Source organism: Pygocentrus nattereri, chromosome 12 (genome assembly GCF_015220715.1).
Source record: "Pygocentrus nattereri isolate fPygNat1 chromosome 12, fPygNat1.pri, whole genome shotgun sequence".
NCBI classification, from domain to species: Eukaryota; Metazoa; Chordata; class Actinopteri; order Characiformes; family Serrasalmidae; genus Pygocentrus; species Pygocentrus nattereri.
Genome location: NC_051222.1, coordinates 30,038,955 through 30,061,659, shown reverse-complemented (window position 1 = coordinate 30,061,659; position 22,705 = coordinate 30,038,955). Strand labels below are relative to the sequence as shown.

Genomic DNA, 22,705 nt, shown 5'->3' with positions numbered 1-22,705 from the left:
GTGTATGTGTCAACCTCCATATATACTTAAAAAAGGACACTTTTAAATAAAATTTACACACTTTCATGTGCAAAAATCGGAAACCACACACATTTATTTAATTTATAGTCAAAATATCCATTAAATACAAATTATTAATTTTTCAGAGAAAAAAGTACAAAACAACAAAGCAACGATGGTAGGAGTGGTAAAAAAACTAAAAATCCATCCACATCCACGTGTGGCATGTGCAAGATAACGCCCAGAACAAGAAATTCCTGGCCCCATCCTCTTAAGAGTGGTACACAAACCCTTTATTGAACCCTTTATTGTGCCAACACTTTTAGCATATCGATACAAACCACTTGAGAACACGCATATATAGATATACACACACACACACACACACACACACACACACACACACACACCCAAGCTTTTGCCATCTGTTGGTGAGGGAAAGAGAGAAAATCATCATCCTCATTCGCCTCTGTAAATTTAAGAGTAAAAATAAATATAAAAACAAATAAATAGCAAATTCTTCAATATTTAGAGTGTCCACACTTAACTTCTTCCTATCTACATAAAATAAATTGCTTGCATAAGAAAAGAGGAAAAAAAATAAGTGAAAAAAGGACTTTCTAAATACTGGAGTCCAAAAATGATTAAAGGCTCCAGAGAAAATGAGACTCCTAACAACCACCTGGAAGACCTGCTAGACACCAGCACTGCCCCCATCAGATAAACAGCACTTAAAGCTTTCCTCTCTGAGAGAGAGGAGAAGATCAAGCTCCACTCTGGATTCAGATCTGAAAACATCCACAGGAGCTTCTGTCCATCCTTCCACTGAGAGACACTCAGCACTATGAGTCTGAAAGGATGTGGAGCTGTTAAGAAGCTCTTACTGAGAAAAGGAGACGCATCAAACAGAGAAGCTGATCAATGGACTGACCACCCCAGAGTCCAGACCTCAGCATCACTGAGTTTGGGGATGATAAGCAGAATATCCACACACACACACACACACACACACACACACACACACACACACATATATATATGTATGTGTGTGTACCTGCTCTGTACCTGCGTGTGTGTACCTGCTCTGTACCTGTGTGTGTGTACCTGCTCTGTACCTGCATGTGTGTACCTGCTCTGTACCTGTGTGTGTGTACCTGCTCTGTACCTGTGTGTGTGTACCTGCTCTGTACCTGCCTGTGTGTACCTGCTCTGTACCTGCGTGTGTGTACCTGCTCTGCACCTGCATGTGTGTACCTGCTCTACACCTGTGTGTGTGTACCTGCTCTGTACCTGCTCTGGTTGAAGGTGTGTATTTTTACTCGGTGGTGAGTGTATTTCTGCAGAATCTTCTTGGTGTCTTCATCTGTGTTGAAGCTGTTCATCAGGACCAGAGGGACGTCAGCGCTATACGTCTTATTTAGGTGCTGCAGGACACAAACACAGAAAAAATCCATTAATTTAAAAACTGCTAAAGGAACTGCGCACGACATGGATAAAATACAAGTACTGTGATTATTTGGCTAAACTTTGTGATTGAGACGCAGCTTATAATATACATTAAAATGCATTGGAGGATAATTCATGTGACATTTCCAGTATATATTCCTGAAGCCTGAATCAATTGCAAAAAGAAGGGATGTAATTCCAAGCCTAAAACAGGCTTTACTCTAGATCAAGGGTGTCAAACTACGCAACTAAAGGGGCCATATTAAAAAAATCTAGAGAAAAAAAGGTTTTTATTTCATTTTTAATCAATGCTGTGCTGAACTGAAATACTCCGAAGTTAAAAGGAGTGTGCTTGAACAAGACACCTGGCATCCTTTCTTTTCTGCATGTTCATTAAGACTTGGGCTCAATTTCTGAGCTGCTGAGCTGACGTTAGGTGTAAATGAAATGAGTGCGTTTGGTAATATGACTGGTGTGAAATTGTATAGAATTGTGTAGAATTGAGGTGTAACTGCTGAGCCACAGACTGCTGTTGCGGTAGCAGAGTCAGAGGAGAGGATTGTGTCGCAGGCCTTGTGTTTGTCACATGGGCTTTAGAGGGTCCCGTACACTTTTTGTGCTGGATTCAGTGCTTTACCTGTTATCTTAATGCAATGGAACGTAGGTCTTTAATTTGATCAACAGCTCCATCTACAGGCAGTAAAAGAAAAAAACATATGTGCTAAAAAAAGTGCAGTTTTTTTCTTGATGTTAGTTGAAGATTTTGGTAACCATACAGAGTCTTTGTTGACTGAGGATAAATAATTAATTAAATTATATGAAAATATTGTTTCAGATCTTAATCGGATTCCTGCAGTTATCTGATTATTCAACTGGTCATGTAAACGCCATACTCTGATTAAGAAATCGGATAAATAAATCCAATAAAGAGGCTGGAGTTTAGCTCAGTAATCAGATTTCTATTTGATTTCTCAGTCTGCACACACATGAGATCAGACGGTGGAAAATGCCACGGTATGAAGTTTTACATTATATTCACATCGTGTCTTGTTCTGCGAGTCTATTGGCTGGATGCAAAGCAGAAATCTGATTATTGCCTGACACATGTAGACTCCCATAAAAAACTATGGTCCACCCATTTGGAGCTTTTCCAGCATGCAGGAATACTGGACTCCATTAGTTTGACCAAAATAATTTTGACTTTTCTGGGTTACAAGAACACTTTGATCCAGCAAAACACCCAGTATACCACTCATCTGGAACTGTGATCTGAATGTTCTCAGGATTGGGCAAAATTGTTTTTAATATTTAATTTATAGAAATTGAGGTCCAGGTCTGTTATTTTGGCCTGAAGACGAGCAAACAGCATATCAGTTGTGGTTGTGATGTCACAGCACATGGTTGTTTGGTTGCTTCTGATTGGTCTAATTCATATAATATTCAAGAAAATCTCGTATCTCCATTTCTGTCGTTTTTCAGGTTTTGACATAATTTGAAAAAAAAAACTGTTGCTCTTTATGCTGTATGTACATTTCATGATGAATGGACTAAAAGAAATTACCTAAAGCGACTTGGGGGAAAATTCTGGTTCCATTCACTTACATTAAAAATAAAGTAGCTTTTTTCCATGTCCTGTAAATTTAGCATTTTGGAGATACAAGGTTTTCTTCGACACATATAAATTTGAGTGATTAGATCAAATTTCGTCACATAAAACTTCACTCGCTCAAATCCCGACTTAAACATAAAAACAATCTTTCAGTCCTCCACACAGCACATAGTTAAACACTGTGATTGGTTAATGAGTTAATTTGCATATGTTAGGCTTCTCAGACATCAGTATTACAGAGAACAAAATCACGCTAACAAGTAATAAAGCATATACTGTGTGTTCGTAGAGTGAACGGGGATTTAGATCAAGGACTTCAATGCGAAGTTAAACATAAAAATGTGGTTCTTGAAAAAGGAACGATCCCTCAAGCAAGTGGAATCAGCAAAAAACGAAAGAAAAAAAGAGAAGCTGAAACAAGTTGTTATGCAATAGTGAGTTCAACAGTCGCTGACCCAGCGGGAACATTTTTGCTGTCTCCAAACACAAATAATGACTGACTCATCAACATACACAAGGTGCTGATAAAGCAGAGGACTTTTAGGGGGAAAAAGGGAGCATAAAGCTTCGGGAAAAAAAAAAGAAAAAAAAAAAGTAAACACATCCTTGACCTGTAGAGTCCACAGAACCATGTGATTTGCAATTCTGCACTTTTCTACTAAAACATTATACATTTTTTATATGTTCAATCTAAAAAATTACACCAAAACACCCCAAATCCATCTAAAGCATTAATATTTCAATGTTGGATGGTTAAGGATCCAGTGTGAATGAGACCAAATGTGAGTCTCACAACAGTCATACAAACACCTTGGTCCACCAACACAATGCTCAGATTCATTTCATTCATTTCAGGTTTCATACAAATTCAAAACAAAATAATCCTAAATTCCACATTCTAAAAGGAAATATTCCAAACTATACATTCTAAATTCTACTACTGCAAAGTCTACTTTGCTATATTTTAATACATTCTAAAATGCAGAGAATATTCTAAAACTTCCTCACTCTAAACTCTACAAAACAACTTTACATTCTAAAATTTAGAAACTATTCTACATTCTGAAATTCAGAAAATATCCCATATCTTATTATTCTAAAAGAATATTCTAAATTCCAGATCTTAATAGGTAGAATGTTTGCTTTTGCTTCCATATATACATAGAAATATACTCAATTCTACCATTCTAAATTCTACATTCTACTATTCCAAAACCTACTTCTAATACATTCTAAAAGCAAAGAAACCTCTAGAACTCATCAGTCTGAACTGATGATCAGTCTGAAATTTTACATTCTAAAATTTAGAAACCATTCTAAATCATTCTTTATAAAATAGATAAAATATTCCATATTTTAGTTTCTAAAAAACTCTAAATTCCACATCTTATTAAGTAGAACATGTTTTCAATTTCCCTGTTAAATGTAGAAATACATTAAATTCTACCTGTCTAAATTCTACATTCTAAAATGTAGAAATTAAATTCTATACATTAAAATGTAATAAATGTTCAAAATTCTACATTCTGAAATGTAGAAACTAAACTAAATTCTATACATTAAAATATAATGAGTGTTCAAAATTCTACATTCTGAAATGCATAAAAATCATTTGATACATTTAATTCTAAGGCTATGTTCAACTACCAGGTTGAAGTGGCACAAATCAGACTCAAGTCTGATGTTTTCAAACCCGACCTGAGTCACTTTCATATGTGGTCCTAGATCGGATTTGTATCCAATCCGCGGCCATGTTACCTTAATGTGACACTCAGATCGGAATTCACGTGCCCCCCAGCCCCCAACCCCCCCACTGTGTGTGCATCATCATTCAGCGTTACCATGGCAGCAGCGCCAAACAGAAGCTAAAGCCTGGAAAAGACACACATCTCACCTTTTTCTCCTTCGTCTGGCTCTAATAATGAAGCTGAGAGCTGATCAGAGGTAATCAAAGGATCAAAGGATCTTCAGAGCGAAGCTTGTTCTGCACGTTAGCCTGTTTGCTGTTCATGACAAACGTGATTTAGTCACGTGACGTTACTGAGTAGGATGTGCTCATGTGGGTTGTTTCAGGACGCCGGTTTGTTCACATTAAAGATAGATTTGAGTCACTTACATAAATGAGTGTGAACCATTGATCGGATATGAGCAATTAGGCTTGCGAACGTAGCCAAAATGTAGGAACAATTCTACACTCTAAATTCTACATTAAAAATAGAATGAACTGAAGAGATGAGCTGATTTACTACAATAGCTTACAGGTGTGCTGTCCTGTCACTGAGTGCCAGAAAACTGCACTGCTTATGGTCTTCCTGCTGTTACACACTGTACTCAGCTCATGAAGAGCCTCACAACTAGTTTAAGAGAGGAACCAGGTGTGCATAGCAGTGTGCTGGCTCTCCCCGACAAGGACTGCACACACCAGCTTAGCTAGACCAGGGGTCGGCTTTTTCTGTTTCTCTGACTTTTTGCGGCTCCGCAGCAGAATTACATTTTTAGGTAAATATAAAATAATCCTACTTTGCAGTAAAATAAAGCTCTGCTGATGGTTCAACACAGTTATAGCAATAAATGGTCTTAAACCATGGAGTTAAAGTAGCCTATAACTGCTAATTCACCAACTTACTAGCTAGACTGTTGTCTGCATTGCTATGGTGACCAGCAGTCTGCACTACAACCTTCAGGGCTCCAACCTTCAGGGCTCCAACCTTCAGGGCTACAACCTTCAGGGCTCCAACCTTCCAACCAGACTGCTGGTCCCCACAGCAATGCAGACAACAATCTAGCTAGTAGCTAATGAAATGGCAAAGAGAAAGATTTAGTACAAACATCGATAATTTGATGATTTGTTCATTTGAGATGAATAGTTTATAATCATTCGCACTGGTTTCCTGATACATTTAATCTACAATGAGAAACTGTCCAATACTAAAATGTCACAAGGCTGAAGTCAGCATCTCGTTCGAATTCTCCTGTTCCACTTTAAATGGTGCAGCAGTTACATTCTGGTGCCTCAGGCACCATTGAGGGTGCAGTGGGAAAACTGAAACAAGAAGCTGGTGAATGAGGGGCTGACTTCAGCCTCATAAAAAAAACAAACGTTGAGAGACATTTTACAAGAAAATATTCTTTTGCAGAGAAGTTTCCTGCTGGAGATGTGAGAAAAGCAGCTATAGCTGAGCTACAGCTCTCAGCAGAGCATGGTTGCACATACTACGACATTTTTACGGCCAAGATGGTAAAATGTTACTTTAATAAAATGGACATTTAATATTTTGGCTCCCAAGGTATTTTGATTTTTGTTGAAAGGGCAAAATGGCTCTTCTTAACATCTGGGTTGCTGACCCAAATGTACCTATGACCAACCCCATACAAAAAGAACTAAAAACAGGAAATAAACAATAAAGGCTGCTTTTTATTCTGGACATATTAGAGGAATCTGCTGATCTGCAGAACAAAACAGCCTCTCTGGGTCCTCTTCGGAGTGAAAAGTGAGAATTATGGATGGGCTTTTGGAAGTGTTCTTGGGACACTGCTTATATCATGCACAACTCAAAATCTACTCATTAAACTTAGCTTTAGTATGTTACATCAAAAATATATTATCTTGCCATTTCTAGCCCATTTTAATTAGGGAAACACTGTAATAATTTTTTCTTGGCCTACCTTTACTGATCGGACACAGATTAATGCATTCACTGTACCTCAATCTGTTGCACAGTCAGGTCCAAAAAGGTGTTCTCATTCCGAACGCTGATCAGACTCTTCGGGCCTTTGCAGCCCATGCTGGTGCCGAGACCACCATTCAGCTTCACCACCGCCAACTTATTTAGACTGGCCGCTATGGCCTCCGGCAAACCTTTCGCATGGATCCGCTCGTAGGGCTGGATCTGAGAGAGAAAGGGAGGATTGGGATAGACTGCAGTTACAAGTATCAATTCAGTTCATATTAATAACCAGTGTTTTTACAGCAAGATGTGGTCACAAAGCAGCTTTACAGAAATCCAGGTCCAGCTTGGCCAGTATTCGCTACTATTACTGTTACTGCTACTTACAGTAGTGTCAGAATTACACAGTCAGTACTGTCAGTCATAATTACTCTTAGCCTGTATTACACTTGGCCATTATTACTGTACTGCTGTCCGCCAGAAGTAATGTTAGTCAGGATTACGCTTAGCCAGTAGTATTTATTAAGAATTATTTAGTATATTTAACCAATATTACTCCTGGCCAGTTGCAGTGTTACTGTGAGCTGTGTAGAAGCTGGAGGCTAGTAGTAATGCTAGTCAGAACTACAGTTAGCTAGAACTACACTTGCAGTGTTACTGTGAGCTGTGTAGAAGCTGGAGGCTAGTAGTAATGCTAGTCAGAGCTACAGTTAGCTAGAACTACACTTGCAGTGTTACTGTGAGCTGTGTAGAAGCTGGAGGCGAGTAGTAATGCTAGTCAGAGCTACAGTTAGCTAGAACTACACTTGCAGTGTTAGTGTGAGCTGTGTAGAAGCTGGAGGCGAGTAGTAATGCTAGTCATAACTACAGTTAGCTAGAACTACACTTGCAGGGTTACTGTGAGCTGTGTAGAAGCTGGAGGCGAGTAGTAATGCTAGTCAGAACTACAGTTAGCTAGAACTACACTTGCAGTGTTAGTGTGAGCTGTGTAGAAGCTGGAGGCGAGTAGTAATGCTAGTCAGAACTACAGTTAGCTAGAACTACACTTGCAGTGTTACTGTGAGCTGTGTAGAAGCTGGAGGCGAGTAGTAATGCTAGTCAGAACTACAGTTAGCTAGAACTACACTTGCAGTGTTACTGTGAGCTGTGTAGAAGCTGGAGGCTAGTAGTAATGCTAGTCAGAACTAGTTAGCTAGAACTACACTTGCAGTGTTACTGTGAGCTGTGTAGAAGCTGGAGGCTAGTAGTAATGCTAGTCAGAACTACAGTTAGCTAGAACTACACTTGCAGTGTTACTGTGAGCTGTGTAGAAGCTGGAGGCTAGTAGTAATGCTAGTCAGAACTACAGTTAGCTAGAACTACACTTGCAGTGTTACTGTGAGCTGTGTAGAAGCTGGAGGCTAGTAGTAATGCTAGTCAGAACTACAGTTAGCTAGAACTACACTTGCAGTGTTACTGTGAGCTGTGTAGAAGCTGGAGGCTAGTAGTAATGCTAGTCAGAACTACAGTTAGCTAGAACTACACTTGCAGTGTTAGTGTGAGCTGTGTAGAAGCTGGAGGCGAGTAGTAATGCTAGTCAGAACTACAGTTAGCTAGAACTACACTTGCAGTGTTACTGTGAGCTGTGTAGAAGCTGGAGGCTAGTAGTAATGCTAGTCAGAACTACAGTTAGCTAGAACTACACTTGCAGTGTTACTGTGAGCTGTGTAGAAGCTGGAGGCGAGTAGTAATGCTAGTCAGAACTACAGTTAGCTAGAACTACACTTGCAGTGTTACTGTGAGCTGTGTAGAAGCTGGAGGCGAGTAGTAATGCTAGTCAGAACTACAGTTAGCTAGAACTACACTTGCAGTGTTACTGTGAGCTGTGTAGAAGCTGGAGGCTAGTAGTAATGCTAGTCAGAACTACAGTTAGCTAGAACTACACTTGCAGTGTTACTGTGAGCTGTGTAGAAGCTGGAGGCTAGTAGTAATGCTAGTCAGAACTACAGTTAGCTAGAACTACACTTGCAGTGTTACTGTGAGCTGTGTAGAAGCTGGAGGCAAGTAGTAATGCTAGTCAGAACTACAGTTAGCTAGAACTACACTTGCAGTGTTACTGTGAGCTGTGTAGAAGCTGGAGGCTAGTAGTAATGCTAGTCAGAACTACAGTTAGCTAGAACTACACTTGCAGTGTTACTGTGAGCTGTGTAGAAGCTGGAGGCTAGTAGTAATGCTAGTCAGAACTACAGTTAGCTAGAACTACACTTGCAGTGTTACTGTGAGCTGTGTAGAAGCTGGAGGCTAGTAGTAATGCTAGTCAGAACTACAGTTAGCTAGAACTACACTTGCAGTGTTAGTGTGAGCTGTGTAGAAGCTGGAGGCGAGTAGTAATGCTAGTCAGAACTACAGTTAGCTAGAACTACACTTGCAGTGTTACTGTGAGCTGTGTAGAAGCTGGAGGCTAGTAGTAATGCTAGTCAGAACTACAGTTAGCTAGAACTACACTTGCAGTGTTACTGTGAGCTGTGTAGAAGCTGGAGGCGAGTAGTAATGCTAGTCAGAACTACAGTTAGCTAGAACTACACTTGCAGTGTTACTGTGAGCTGTGTAGAAGCTGGAGGCGAGTAGTAATGCTAGTCAGAACTACAGTTAGCTAGAACTACACTTGCAGTGTTACTGTGAGCTGTGTAGAAGCTGGAGGCTAGTAGTAATGCTAGTCAGAACTACAGTTAGCTAGAACTACACTTGCAGTGTTACTGTGAGCTGTGTAGAAGCTGGAGGCTAGTAGTAATGCTAGTCAGAACTACAGTTAGCTAGAACTACACTTGCAGTGTTACTGTGAGCTGTGTAGAAGCTGGAGGCAAGTAGTAATGCTAGTCAGAACTACAGTTAGCTAGAACTACACTTGCAGTGTTAGTGTGAGCTGTGTAGAAGCTGGAGGCTAGTAGTAATGCTAGTCAGAACTACAGTTAGCTAGAACTACACTTGCAGTGTTACTGTGAGCTGTGTAGAAGCTGGAGGCTAGTAGTAATGCTAGTCAGAACTACAGTTAGCTAGAACTACACTTGCCACTATTACAGTTAGACAGTTGTAAGTCAGAATCAACCATAGCCAGTATTACTGTCAACCACAATTTCTATCATTTGTATCTTTCTGTGATTTCTATCTTTACTGTGCTTACTTAGCTAGAGGCTAATAGTACTGCTAGTCAGAATTACACTTAGCCACTATTTCCGTTGTAATGTAAGAACCACATTTAGCCGGTGTTACACTAAGCCACATTTGTGGTTAGCCAGTTGCAATGCAAGTCAGAATTGTTACTGACCCACTATTATGAAGCAAACAGACATGTTAGCATTTCTGGATGAAATATATTGCGAATAATGACGTTAGCAATACCACACTATATTATTGTAAGGCGCTATTACTGTTTGCCAGCATTGGCCCATGTCTTAGTCAGTAGTACTCTTATTACGTTTCCACTACTTGACTGCCTGCCTTGGAAACTTTGAATAAAAGCCGGCATTAATAAAGCTGAACTGAAAGAGAGAAAGAAGAGCTTACAGTCCTACTTCACTAAAAACGCTAATGTGGCTAAAACTGACAACGACAGAACCTGAAGCAGACAGACAGGTTAGCGTTTTTGGATGAAGTGTACTGCAAATGATGCCATGACTCAGGAATTCAGGACAGATTTTTAGTATCTGGACAGTGAGAAATCTGACACTGAGGTGCTGAATATCAGCTTTAATTTGAGGGTGTTTTAGTCAGTGCAGGCGAACAATCCAGGAAGCGGTATTGCAGCTCTTCTACATAGTCTCTGTTTCCTTTGACAGTTTATTACCTATTATTTTAAATGCTAGCTGGCTGAACAGAGCCTAACTAACTCAATCTGTAGAATCGTATCTCAGAAACACGAGCTGGAATGTAAGAGTTTGCTCAGACCCCTGTTTGTCAGGCTCAACTCTACTCCATAAAGAGTGTCCCAGTTTGTAGCGCTCATTTAAAATGCTTACTGCTGTCCAGACTCTGAGGCAGGGACTCAGAACTCTTGGCCTTATGGTATGCTTGGGCACTCTGACAGCTGACGAGAAAAAAAGAGCGAGAGAGGGAAGTGGGGGAGGAGAGGGGTGAATGAATGGGGAGAGTGAGAGAGCGAGGCGGTGCTGGCATTTGGCCCATGATAGTTGGCAATCCAAAGACTGTCCCAAAGAACAGCTTCTGTTAAAGGCACACTACACTAGAGCTCTGCTGCTCGACTCAAGCTCGAAGTGGCACAACGGAATATCAGGCGTTGGGCCAGATTTAGGCCGATTGTTCATGTAGACCCTCTTTTTTTTCCCCAAAGAGGACCAGATTGTACTGTGCTAAAGGACCAAGGGCCGACATATTATTGACAAATGCTTTAAATTATTAAGACCTCAATATATAAGCGCATAGAATCTGTGCTACTGTGTTTCCTACCACTGTATAAAAGATGCACGGAGCTTCTTTTATCGCTGGATTGTTCATTCAAAGCAGTTTGGATCGATAAGCGCTTATAATAAGTAATTAAAACGTTTAAGAGCAACAATACAACATGTCTAATGTATGAATCATATTCCTATTCAAGTGTTTACTTGCTGAAAAATATTATTTGTGAAACAAACTAAAAAATCTATCACTTTTTGGTTATAGATGTTTTAGGTGATGTTCTTTACATATCAAATAAATGCAGTGTAGTCACGGTTTTGTTAAACCTTAAAGGGTTACTAATTACTGAGCTACTGAATTGGCTCTCATAAGAAGTTATCCATCTCACCAAAATTGGCATTTTTCAGTGTTTAGTTTGAGTTTAGTTTGTAAACAAAGTTATTCAGAGTGGTTTAGTGTAAAATTGGTAATTGTAGAGAAATTTACAGACTAATTTTCTTTACAGTGGTGGTGACAGGAACCAGGGGTCTTAATGTCTAAAACACAAACACAGCCATTTTATTTACTATCCAGAACAGCCAGTGAACCTGCACATGTCTTCTGAGTGTTTATATGTAAATGTTGATGATGGTAGAATAGCGACTAATATGAAAAAACAGCTTTGTTTGTGAACTATTTTGTTTTACATGGACCTCTATGCCGCGAATAGCTTTAAAAAACATGTCTTAGGCCAAAACTTTCTCCTAAAACTACTGTAAAACAACATCTTATACATCAGGCAGTGCATTGCCATGGATCTTTTACAGGTATTAAACACTTCAGACGCCTGGTTCCCATCACCACCACTGTGAACAATTCTGACTCCGTAAGTTTCTCTAGAACGTAGTTGACTTTGTTTACATGTTACCCATTTAATTACTAAAACCTAAAACAAAGTGAAAATCAGTGGAATTATCATTCATGCCAGCCCTAAGTAGTGAGGGAAAGTCAGCACAGCTGTACTTATAGTTGATGCTGTTCTCTGCCAGATGTAATCAGCAATTCCAAAACAATATACTGATCATAAATACTGTAATAGTCTATTAGAAACTATTAATAGCGGTTTATCCCAGCATTTTCTGCTCATCACTACTCAAGTGCTCAGTAATAAAGCAAAGCCCTGTGATAATCCATCTACGTTACTGAGTCCAGTTGGGCCTGGTCAGGTTGAGTCTCAAACTCACAGTGACAGGTCAGGATTCACTGTATGGCTTTGTAACTTTTTATTAGGGACGCAGTGAAATTTCAGCCACAAAAATGAAACTACAATGTTTTCTTACCATTTTCAGTTACTTTTTTTTATTGGATGGATATTTTGGATCCCTAATTAAAATACACTGTATGCTGAATCCCAAAATGTGACTGAGAGTTGGTGAATTTCGTGGCACATACTGTACTAATTTTACTAAGTTTGCTTTAAGTAAAGTGTTTCTGATTATTGTCAGTTCATTCTGATTTTCACTTTAGTGAATTCCTGAATGGCAAACTCAGGTTCGGCCAGGGACTTTCAAGGAGGTATCAGTAATATTTAGGAATAACTCATAATTCTGAATTGTACAAATGTAAGCGCATCAAATTGATGGTGAAACTGGTGAAAGTCAAAGATTTACAATCTTAGCACACTCAAACATGCACTTTTACAAAGGTCGTTTGGGTTTAGTAACACTGTAAACACTGTAAACAGGAGATGGGTGAATGTTGGCCTTCACCCTACTTGTGTTTGGCCAAGTTAAATACGGCAGGGTCAACGTCCATACTAACTGACCCAAACATCTCAAAATCCACCGTTTACTTATAAAACAGACACATTAGATAATGCTGTCTTAGAGTGAAGCTGCTCAATTTAGTCCAGCAAGTGCTAAGGGCCAACTGTAGAGTCTGTTCCATCTGATCTACAAACTGATCAAATTTAGTGCTGAGGAAAAGAAACAACAGCATGTTTTTAGAACTTTAAATACAGACACAGTAAAAGCTAATTTAATGTTTTAACTTTAAAAAGTAAGTAACCTGCTGGCTTTCGAATATTGAGATCATTAAGCACCGATTATTAATATAATTATTGCTCTGTTAATAACTGAGAAGTTCAATTAACTCAAACCTTACAGACACCCAGGCTACTTCTGTTTTTTTTTTAGTTAAAACACTGAACATTATATAATTCATAATTCACCAGTATGAGATCACATACCTACACCTAAATATCAGGGCAGACACAGTTAACATGACAAGTTATTAAAATGACAAATGTTATAAATAAATAAATCTTTCTGGAGGGTCAAATTGTGGCAAAAAATCATGATTAACTGGACAAAATGATCACGGTGAACTCCTTCATTCAATCGACAGCCCTAATAAATATGCAATATTTATCAAATGTACAGTAAATGACATTAAAAACTCGAGTTCTAAACGTAAAACAGATTCAGTTACTGTAGCACTGAATTGTCTCAAGATCTTAGTATTTTTTGAACTACAAGCTGAGACCACAAACCATCCCAACATATATAAATATATATTAACAACATAATAAAATATATATTTGCATAATTCTATTTTTTAGTGTGAAATATGAGCAAATAAAACAAATGCGATTATTAGCTAATAACTACACAAAATGTGATTATTCACAGTTAATTATTTTCACTGTTTGACACTAATGAATATGTAATACTACTCAAACGTGCTTCAAATCAGGCCTCAGTGAACTACAACAGGGACCACTAACTGACCCTGTGCAACAAAACCAATGAATCAGCATCAGCTTTCAGCAGAGGCTGAAAAAGCCACAGGAATGAGGAGAGATCCTCGAGTCTCCTGGGATCTATTTAGACATGCATCGAGCTTTCGTTTGGGTTGGGTTAAAGGTCATGTCCAAGGTGACCTTAGGTAAAGTTTAAAGACCAGTCTAGAGATCGGGTTTCACATTCCTTGTGGTTCACGAACGAGCCTCTGCCCACGTGACAATAAACACTGTCCCTGAGACCTCTGCCAGTATCACAGCTGCACGCAAACACACACACACACACACGCAAACACGCACACGCACGCACGCACGCATACACACGCACGCACGCACGCACGCACACACACAACTGAGGGCCTGTTGAGAAGAACTGTTTTAGCACATGAGAACCAGCATCTTAATACAAGTAACATTCTGGCTGTGATTTGGTTGCATTAGATTATCTTGTTATCAGGAAAAGCAAACAGCCTAGAGGGTCTGACCACGTTATGTTACGTTTCCACACAAATAACATACATAAAGATAACTCAAATCCTCTTTAATATCAGCAATTTCTTCTACCAAAAAAGCAGTTCCAGCTGCGTGCTGTGAAACCAGTGTTAGCCAGGGGAATAGTAAAGTTACAGTAGTGCTGTTATCAAACATAAAGCTGGTAGACTGACTTTCAGTCAGATTGTGTGGTCAGAACTATTACTAAACAATTAACCCTTTTTTCCTGAAATTGCACTTAAAAAGAATGCAATTTTAAAAGAGCAACAATGTCAATTATAGCCACATTATTCAAAGCTGTCATGACGTTTACGGCATTTGGCAGATGCTCTTATAGAGAGTGATCTACAAAAGTGCTCTGTTGTCTACTTGGAGAATGTATCCTAGCAAGTACAAATAGGCTGGAGTCCAAACTACCCTTGAGCTCAGACACTGCCAGAAACAAAGGCCAGTACCTAGAAAGCTACCTAGAAAGACAGGCACAGAATTAAACACAGCATAAGTGCAATAAAATTTCAATAAGTACTTAGATTAAAACGCGAGGAAATAACACAACACAAAGCTTGTGAAATGCCTATTTGACATTCAGCATTCAAGCCTCAGGCATGAAAAGAAAAAAGAAAAAAAAATCTTTTGGCCAAAAAAGAGAAAAAGGTTAATTTATTCAAATGAATCACATTTATACTGCAATTTAATTTTTTTCACCAAATAGTTCAGCCCTAGTTGTGAGTATTGCTGTATCTGTGTTACATGGACAGACAGACAACAGTCAACCTGATATTGCATGTTTTTCAACACCACTGCTATTCCAGTAATGCCATCACCCTGCACGGCTCCACATTAACGCCTGCCTGTTTGTGTGGGTCCGGCCAAAGTTTCGTCAGACAAATGATAAACTTATTTGTCTGATCGAGGATATGACTGCAAAATTTCAAAAGTGAGGTAAAAGGCATTCATGTCACGTTTACTTATCGAAAATAATCAGAAAGTACTTTTGCTTACATGGTCACCAAATCAGTAAACACAATGTGTGATTTTAAAACCATCGTTCAATAAATGTCAAACATTTATAAAAATTCTAAATGTGCTGCAAACTAGCAGAGAGAGGAGCTGGTTAACGATAGCTAAGATAGCATGATAACAGGTCTGCTCACCACAGCACGTTCGATTCTGGCTAATTAAAGCACCAACACAGGTATAAATGATGATTCAAATCTGAAGGAGTCAGGGGGCGCTGAAGGGACAGAAAGGCTAAATTAAACCTGATCCATTGTGTCTGGATCTGTAATTCAATCAGCTAACATAACGTGGCTGCAGCTTTGCTTCACAAGTTTAGATGAAAATGAAGGTCTGAGAGAGTGGCTGGTGTTGGAGTGACAGAAAGCTGGAATCGAACCTGCTCTGTGGTGTTTGTGACTGTAGTGTTTTGGCCAAGCTAACGAGAGCTTAGTTAGCAGGTCGACTGGTGTTCAAATGAAAGCTGAAACGTGTTCTGTGGTGTACGCAGCTCTGAACCGTTGCTAAGCTGCCTAGGCTTTTCCCTTCTTTCTGTTAGCCCCATCAATCAGTAAGCTTCCACACCAGCAATTAGTGATTCACTCATTCATCTTCTTAAAACACTTGATCCAGCCATCACTGCGGTAGCAACAGGGAAGACAGAGAACCCAAGACGACCCTGCCCCCCCCAACTTTCTCCGAGCTTCTCCCAGGCCAACTTTGGGATATAATCCCTCCAGTGATTCCCAGGATGACTTCGGGGTCTCGTAACAGCCAACCGTGCCTTGTAAACCGACTGAGGGGCCGGTTGCCCAAACCACCTCAACTGGCTCCTCTCAATGTGGAGGAGTAGCGGCTCTACTCTGAGCTCCTCCCGGATGACCGAGCTCCTCACACTATCAAGTAGAGTGTAGCCCACCACCCTGCGAAGAAAGCTCATTTTCGCCGCTTGTATCTGCAATCTTATTCTTTTGTCCAAAGCTAATGACCACAGGTGGGGGTGGGGATGTAGACTGACCAGGAAACAGAGCGCTTTGTCTTATGGCTCAGCCCCCTCTCCACCAATACAGTCCGCAGTCCTGCAGAAAGTCCTACCACCAGTACAGCCCTACAGTTTCACTACAGAAAATCATGTGTATGAGTGAGAGAAGAGACAGGAGGCAGAGAGAGAGAGAGAGAGAGAGAGAGAGACATTTTATATCGATTAGGCTAATCTCTCTCTCTCTCTCATGAAAACAATAAGTTTTAATTTAATTTGCAACTGTTGTTATAGACCTATAGGGGTGCTTAAAAGTTTGCGAACCCTTCAGAATTTTCTAGATTGCTGCAGAAATTTCAAAAAACGAAGTCAAGCCCTGCCATGGATCGACAACGGTGATGTTTTTTGAATGCCAAGATGTAAACACAGAATATTTGCTGTATAAAACTCCACTAACAACTTCCCGATCAGCTGTTTGGCCCCAGTGTGACCTGACATGAACAACTGGCGTCTGGATGAAAGATGTCAGCCGATAGCAGAAACTTCATAAGCTCTGTTTTTCTTTTTTTATACCTTCCTCTCTTTCTCTCTCTTCAAATGCTGGAGGGGTCAGCCTATTCATAGTCCAGCCTTCTGTATGAGAGAGTGTATTTGTGGAAGATCGAAATGTCACAGAGGTGACAGACCACACATACAACCTTGGGCACACACTCACACACATGAAAACACACACAGAGCTCATGTTCCACCTAGTTTCTTCAGCAGCCTATGGCCTCTCACTACTAACACACACAGAAACTTGTTTTCATACACTGTCAGGACATGGGGTCTCATAGTAGTCAGCAGGGTCAAGCTATAACTTAATTTCTGATAGATTTGTTATATAAACCATTCCCAAGAAAGTTGGGACAGTTGGTTTACAAAAATAATGCATGTCAGATTCTCCAGGCCAAAGCAAAAAAGGACCATTCAGAGTGTTACCAGCATAAAGTTCAAAATCCAGAGTGTGTCATGGAATAGGGGGGGTGTATTACTGGGTAATATATCGGTGAAGACACCAACAACACTGAAAGAGGTATTTTCGGGAAACCTGCTTTTAGTTTTTCCACAACTTTAAAGTTCAGTTGGTTGTATTTTCTGCTTCTCACCATCCAAATAAATCCAAGCACATTCAGTGATGTTAAGGCCTGGACTCTGGGGTAGTCAGTCCATTTTTATGAGAAACACCAGCAGCTTCTGTTTGATGTGTCTCCTTTTCTCAGTAAGAGGTTCTTAACAGCTACACATCCTTTCAGACTCATAGTGCTGAGTGTCTCTCAGTGGAAGGATGGACAGAAGCTCCTGTGGATGTTTTCAGATCTGAATCCAGAGTGGAGCTTGATCTTCTCCTCTCTCTTAAAGATGAAAGCTTTAAGTACTGTTAATCTAATGGGGTCAGTTTTGGTGTCTGTAAGACATTCCAGGTGGTTGTTAGTTTTTAACCTCCAGTTTTGGAAACTTACCTATTCTCCTTTGACTCCCTCCAAATATCTCCTGAACAAAGTCTTAATGACCAATCTGACTGGATATTAAATATGGCCTCACCCACCTTGGAATCACTGGCTACACGTGGAATTGGTTCAAGTCCTATCTGGAGGATCGCTCTTATCAGGTAACATGGAGAGGGTCCACACAATGTAGGCTCTCCACTGGTGTCCTAAAAGGTTCAGTGCTGGGTCCTCTTCTCTTTTCTCTTGACACTAGCTCTCTTGATGATGTAATATCATCTCAAGGCTTCTCTTATCACTGTTGTGCTGCTGACACACGTTTCCAGTTGCATATCAGCATGTCTGTCTGACATCTCTTCATGGATGGCAGCTCACCACCTGAAGCTCAATCCTAGCAAGACTGAGCTGCTACTCATCCCTGCTACAGGTCCTTGTCATGATCTTGCCATCTCATTCGAGAACTCTGATTGTTCTGTCTGTGGAGGCAAGAAGTCTTGGTGTGACTCTGGATGGCCAGTTATTGTTCTCGACTCACATCGCGAACCTGACTCGGTCATGCAGGTTTCTCCTGTACAACATCCGTAGGATCCAACCTCTCCTCACCCGAGAGCCCCCCAGGTGCGAGTGCAGTCTCTTGTTATCTCAAGGCTTGACTACGGCAACTTACTCTTGGCTGGTCTTCCCATGCAGGCCATCAAGCCTCTGCAACTCATCCAGAATGCGGCAGCACGGCTCGTCTTCAATCTCCCCAAGTTCAGCCACGTCACCCCACTGCAGCGCTCCCTTCACTGGCTTCCTGTAGCTGCACGCATCAGATTTAAAACCCTAATGCTGGCCTACAAAGCCAAAAATGGACCAGCCCCTGCCTACTTGATGGCAATGGTGAAATCTCAAACTGAACCACGAGCCCTTCGAGCTTCGAGTACAGCTCGGCTTGACCTGCCATCCTTTAAGGCGTGTGGAAGACAAGCATTAAAACTATTCTCTGTCCTGACACCCAGGTGGTGGAATGAACTCTCACTGGCTGGCTGTACAGCGGAGTCTCTCCCTGTCTTCAAACGTAGACTAAAGACACATCTCTTTATACAGCACTTAAATGAGCACTGAGTTGAGAAATTATAGTAATGTATTATATTCTACTGTATTGTATTGTATTGCACAGAGTTCTGTGTTCAACTCTGCTCCTTTCTCTGGGTATCAACAGTGACGTTTAGTTTCTAGCAGTATCTGAGCCCAGGACTGTCTTTCTCTCTGACCTACTGGTAACTAGCAAAGATACTTTCTCTGGATAGACAAAGCACTTCTTGTAAGTCGCTCTGGAAAAGTGCGTCTGCTAAATGGTGTAAATGTAAACGTAAATGTAAAGGTGAATGTAAAAGGTGGGTGGTCCCTTATTTTTGCAGAGTACTGAATATATTTCAGTATTTATGTGTAATAATGTGTCATATTTATTACTTATATGTAAGCATCTATGTTGTAATAATAATGATATTAATAATAATAATAAATAAAATGTACTGTCAGAGACCATCCCTTGAGTGAACTTTGGAGGTATGAAAAATATCCCTGGAGATTTCTTCGAAAAACTGAAAGTGAGTCTCCTGAAAAGAATTTACGCTATAATAAAGGCAAAAGACTGTCACAGTAAATGTGGCTTCTGTGTAACTTCTGTTAATTATGGAAAGTTTTCTGCTTTTTTCCCTGACATTGACTAATTATTCTTTTAATGGTCTTTCTTAAGGAAAATAAAATAAAGGCAGAGTGGCCATTTATGTGTATTGTAATAATAATAATAATAATGATAATAATAATAATAACAGTCCTATATGTAGTACACATATCACTGCTGTCAGAAGAAAACCTCTTGTCTTCATTGTGTAAATTTCATGATGAATGGACTAAAATAAATGACCCAAAATTAAAAAGTCTGGTTACAATGACTTACATCAAAATCAAAGTATGATTTTTCCTTCTCCTGTAAAGTTACCATTTTGGAGATCCAAGGTTTTGTTCAGACAACAGCGATATGGAAGTATCTATTTCTATCTAGTAATAATAGAAAACTATAAGTAAGAAAAGAAAACAAAAAGATGTTTTTGCACTTTCAGTTTCAAAAAAATGAAACAAGGAAAACACTTCTTTATTAGTGTTTAATTCATTATTGATTTTGCAGGTTAGTCTTGAGATTTACGGGAGGCAAATCCTGCCAAAAAGGAAATGAAACTGAAAACAATAAAATGTAAATGCAAACTTCTTTTTGCCATTTCTTTTTCCAAACATCTGTGCAAATATCCTGCCAAAATTGAAAATGAAATGAAATACCTACATTTGCAATTTCATTTTTCACATGAGCCGTTTGTGACAAAAATAAAAATAAATTGAATACGCCCATTTGTCATTACATTTTAGTCGTTATTCTGGTTTTTCACGGCCTAATCTGAAATGAAAACACTAATAGACAAAATAAAACACGAACTTCACTTTGGCTTCACCTCGTAGCCCCGCCTAGTGTCAATTAACATATATTTGCATGTTCGTCAGTTAGAAAAAGAAAATGAAAACTGGAAAATGAAAAGTGAATCGCTGATGTTCGTTTTCATTTTCCTTTTCATTCTGATGGTTAAAGCGCCGAAAAATGAATCACAGTCACTTTTTGATTTAGTCATTTTGCATTTTCATTTTAATTTGGTCAGACTTGCAGCCGATCGCCATGAAAAAGAAATAAGAAAGTAAACTTTGTATACTGATTTTAGTTTTGACACGTATTCTGCGTTTCACGAACAAAAGCCAAAGCCAAAGTGAAGTTCGTGTTTTCTTTAGTCTGTTAGCTTTTTCATTTCAGATTAGGCCGTGAAAAACCAGAATAACGACTAAAATTAAATGACCAGTAGGCGTTTTCAATTTTTTTTATTTTTGTCACAAACGGCTCGTGCTCATGTGAAAAAAGTGGCAAAAAGAAGTTTGCATTTACATTTTATTGTTTTCAGTTTCATTTCTTTTTTGGCAGGATTTGCCTCCCATTTAGATTTTCTCTGGTTTTACTACAAAGTCGGGAATTACTGAACTTTAAAAGCAAACACATACAGACAGAGCCTTCAGCAGTTCAAAGCTCCCCTATCACGGCCTCTAGAAAGACTCCTGAGCTCTTTTGTTATCTTCGCTCCCCTTCACACACATGTGATCTCACTCTCTACATCCCAAAGAATCAGCTCCTCCCCCTCACTCTAGCTTTCATTCAATCCACAGCAGACTCTCTTAATACGTTCGAGTCAACTGACGATAGGATCACAAACCATTGACAGATTTCATCGATGTAGTTGGACAATTTAAATGTCAGATTCACTTTAAGATGCACAAAAGTATATTCATATCATATTTGTTTTATAGTCTTTGAATTCTTTTAGGGTGTAGTCCATTTTGTGTGATCAGGCTTCAGCATATTCTGTAGCAGCACAAGCAGAACTTTTTTCTGTTTAAAACAGGGTCGTGCTTATTAAACTGATAAAGCCGTGCTGCAGCCACACCCAGAACACCATCTCACCCACAATCTTTAAAAGCGGAGCAGCGTAATTCGCATCTCTTCTTTCTGAAAACACACTCTCAAAGTGTGCTGGTGGTGCAGGAAAACAGCACATTAGAGCGGCAAGGCGAACTAATTATTGAGACCAGGTGTTTCAGCCACATCCAATAACAAGTGTTTAAAATCAAGCACATAGCCATGGAATCCCCATAGACAAACATTAGCAGTAGAATGGGTCATACTGACGGGCTCAGTGACTTTAAATGTGACTGCCACAAGCCAGTTTGTAAAATTTCTGCCCTGCTACATCTGCCCCTGTCAACTGTAAGTGCTATTATTGTGAAATGTAAGTGTTTAGGAGTAACAGCTCAGCCATGAAGCTGTAGATCATGCAAACTCACAAAGCGTGACCACCAAATGCAGAAAAGCATAGATCACCCATCTAGAGATCCAAACCACCTCTGGAAGCAACATCACCACAAGAACAGCACAATGGTGGTGTACAGCGCACTGCCACTGGACTTTGGGGCAGCTGAATCGTGTTCTCTAGAGTGATGAATGACGCTTCACTAGCTACATTTACATGCAGCCTGATAATCCGTTAATAATCTGACTAACAGTTCAAACTAAATAAAATACGTCCATGTAAACACCTCAATCAGAACAGTCTAGTCTGATTGAGGCCATTTGGAATACAATTTCTATCCAATTGGACGAGGTGGGTAATCCTGTAAATAATCCTTTAAATAGAAGAATAATATCCATGGAAATGCCTGAATCTGATTTATGCTCTTATCTTTAAAAGACGGTGGTGGGACGGACGTCCAGCTTACGTGTCTCAGAAGACGATGTCTTCCTCTCGGCGCTTCCTTAATAAGTACATGTGAGGTACATTTTTCTGACATCATTTTAAAGCAATTAAAAACCACATGCACTGCTCACTGCTGCTCATCTCACGCTGACTGGCCTCACACGATGTTTGCTGTCATGGTAACATTTACTCTAAGTGGTTCTCCACGCATGCACGTCATTTTGGATCGGATTACTTGTAGTGAGCACGCAAACAAAGATTTTCCATCGGATTGTTGAATAGAATGAGCAAATAAACACCCCAGTCTAAATCTATAATCGGAATGTATTCAATCGGATTGGCAAAAATCTTTGCATGTAAACACAGACACTGTCTGGCAGTCAGGTGGACGAATCTGGGTTTGGAGGATGCTGGAGGAACACTACCTATGGGAAGAGCACAGTGACACCAGTAAAGCTTGGTGGTGGCGGGATAATGGTCTAGGGCTGTTTTTCAAGGTTTGGGCTCAGCCTTTTGGTTCCACTGA

The 22,705-nt window shown here is 39.8% G+C and overlaps 1 protein-coding gene across 4 annotated transcripts in view; it reads right to left on the bottom strand.

The window, feature by feature from the left end:
• The window catches only part of ugp2a (UDP-glucose pyrophosphorylase 2a), a 41,950-nt gene that overhangs the window by 6,467 nt on the left and 12,778 nt on the right, over positions 1-22,705 (bottom strand). For all 4 annotated transcript variants that reach the window (XM_017716505.2, XM_037543753.1, XM_017716502.2 and 1 more), the window contains exons 4-5: positions 6,760-6,945; positions 1,291-1,424 (exon numbers count right to left, since the gene is read on the bottom strand). In XM_017716505.2, the coding sequence (XP_017571994.1) occupies positions 1,291-1,424; positions 6,760-6,945 (320 nt within the window). The remainder of the gene's footprint in view (positions 1-1,290; positions 1,425-6,759; positions 6,946-22,705) is intronic.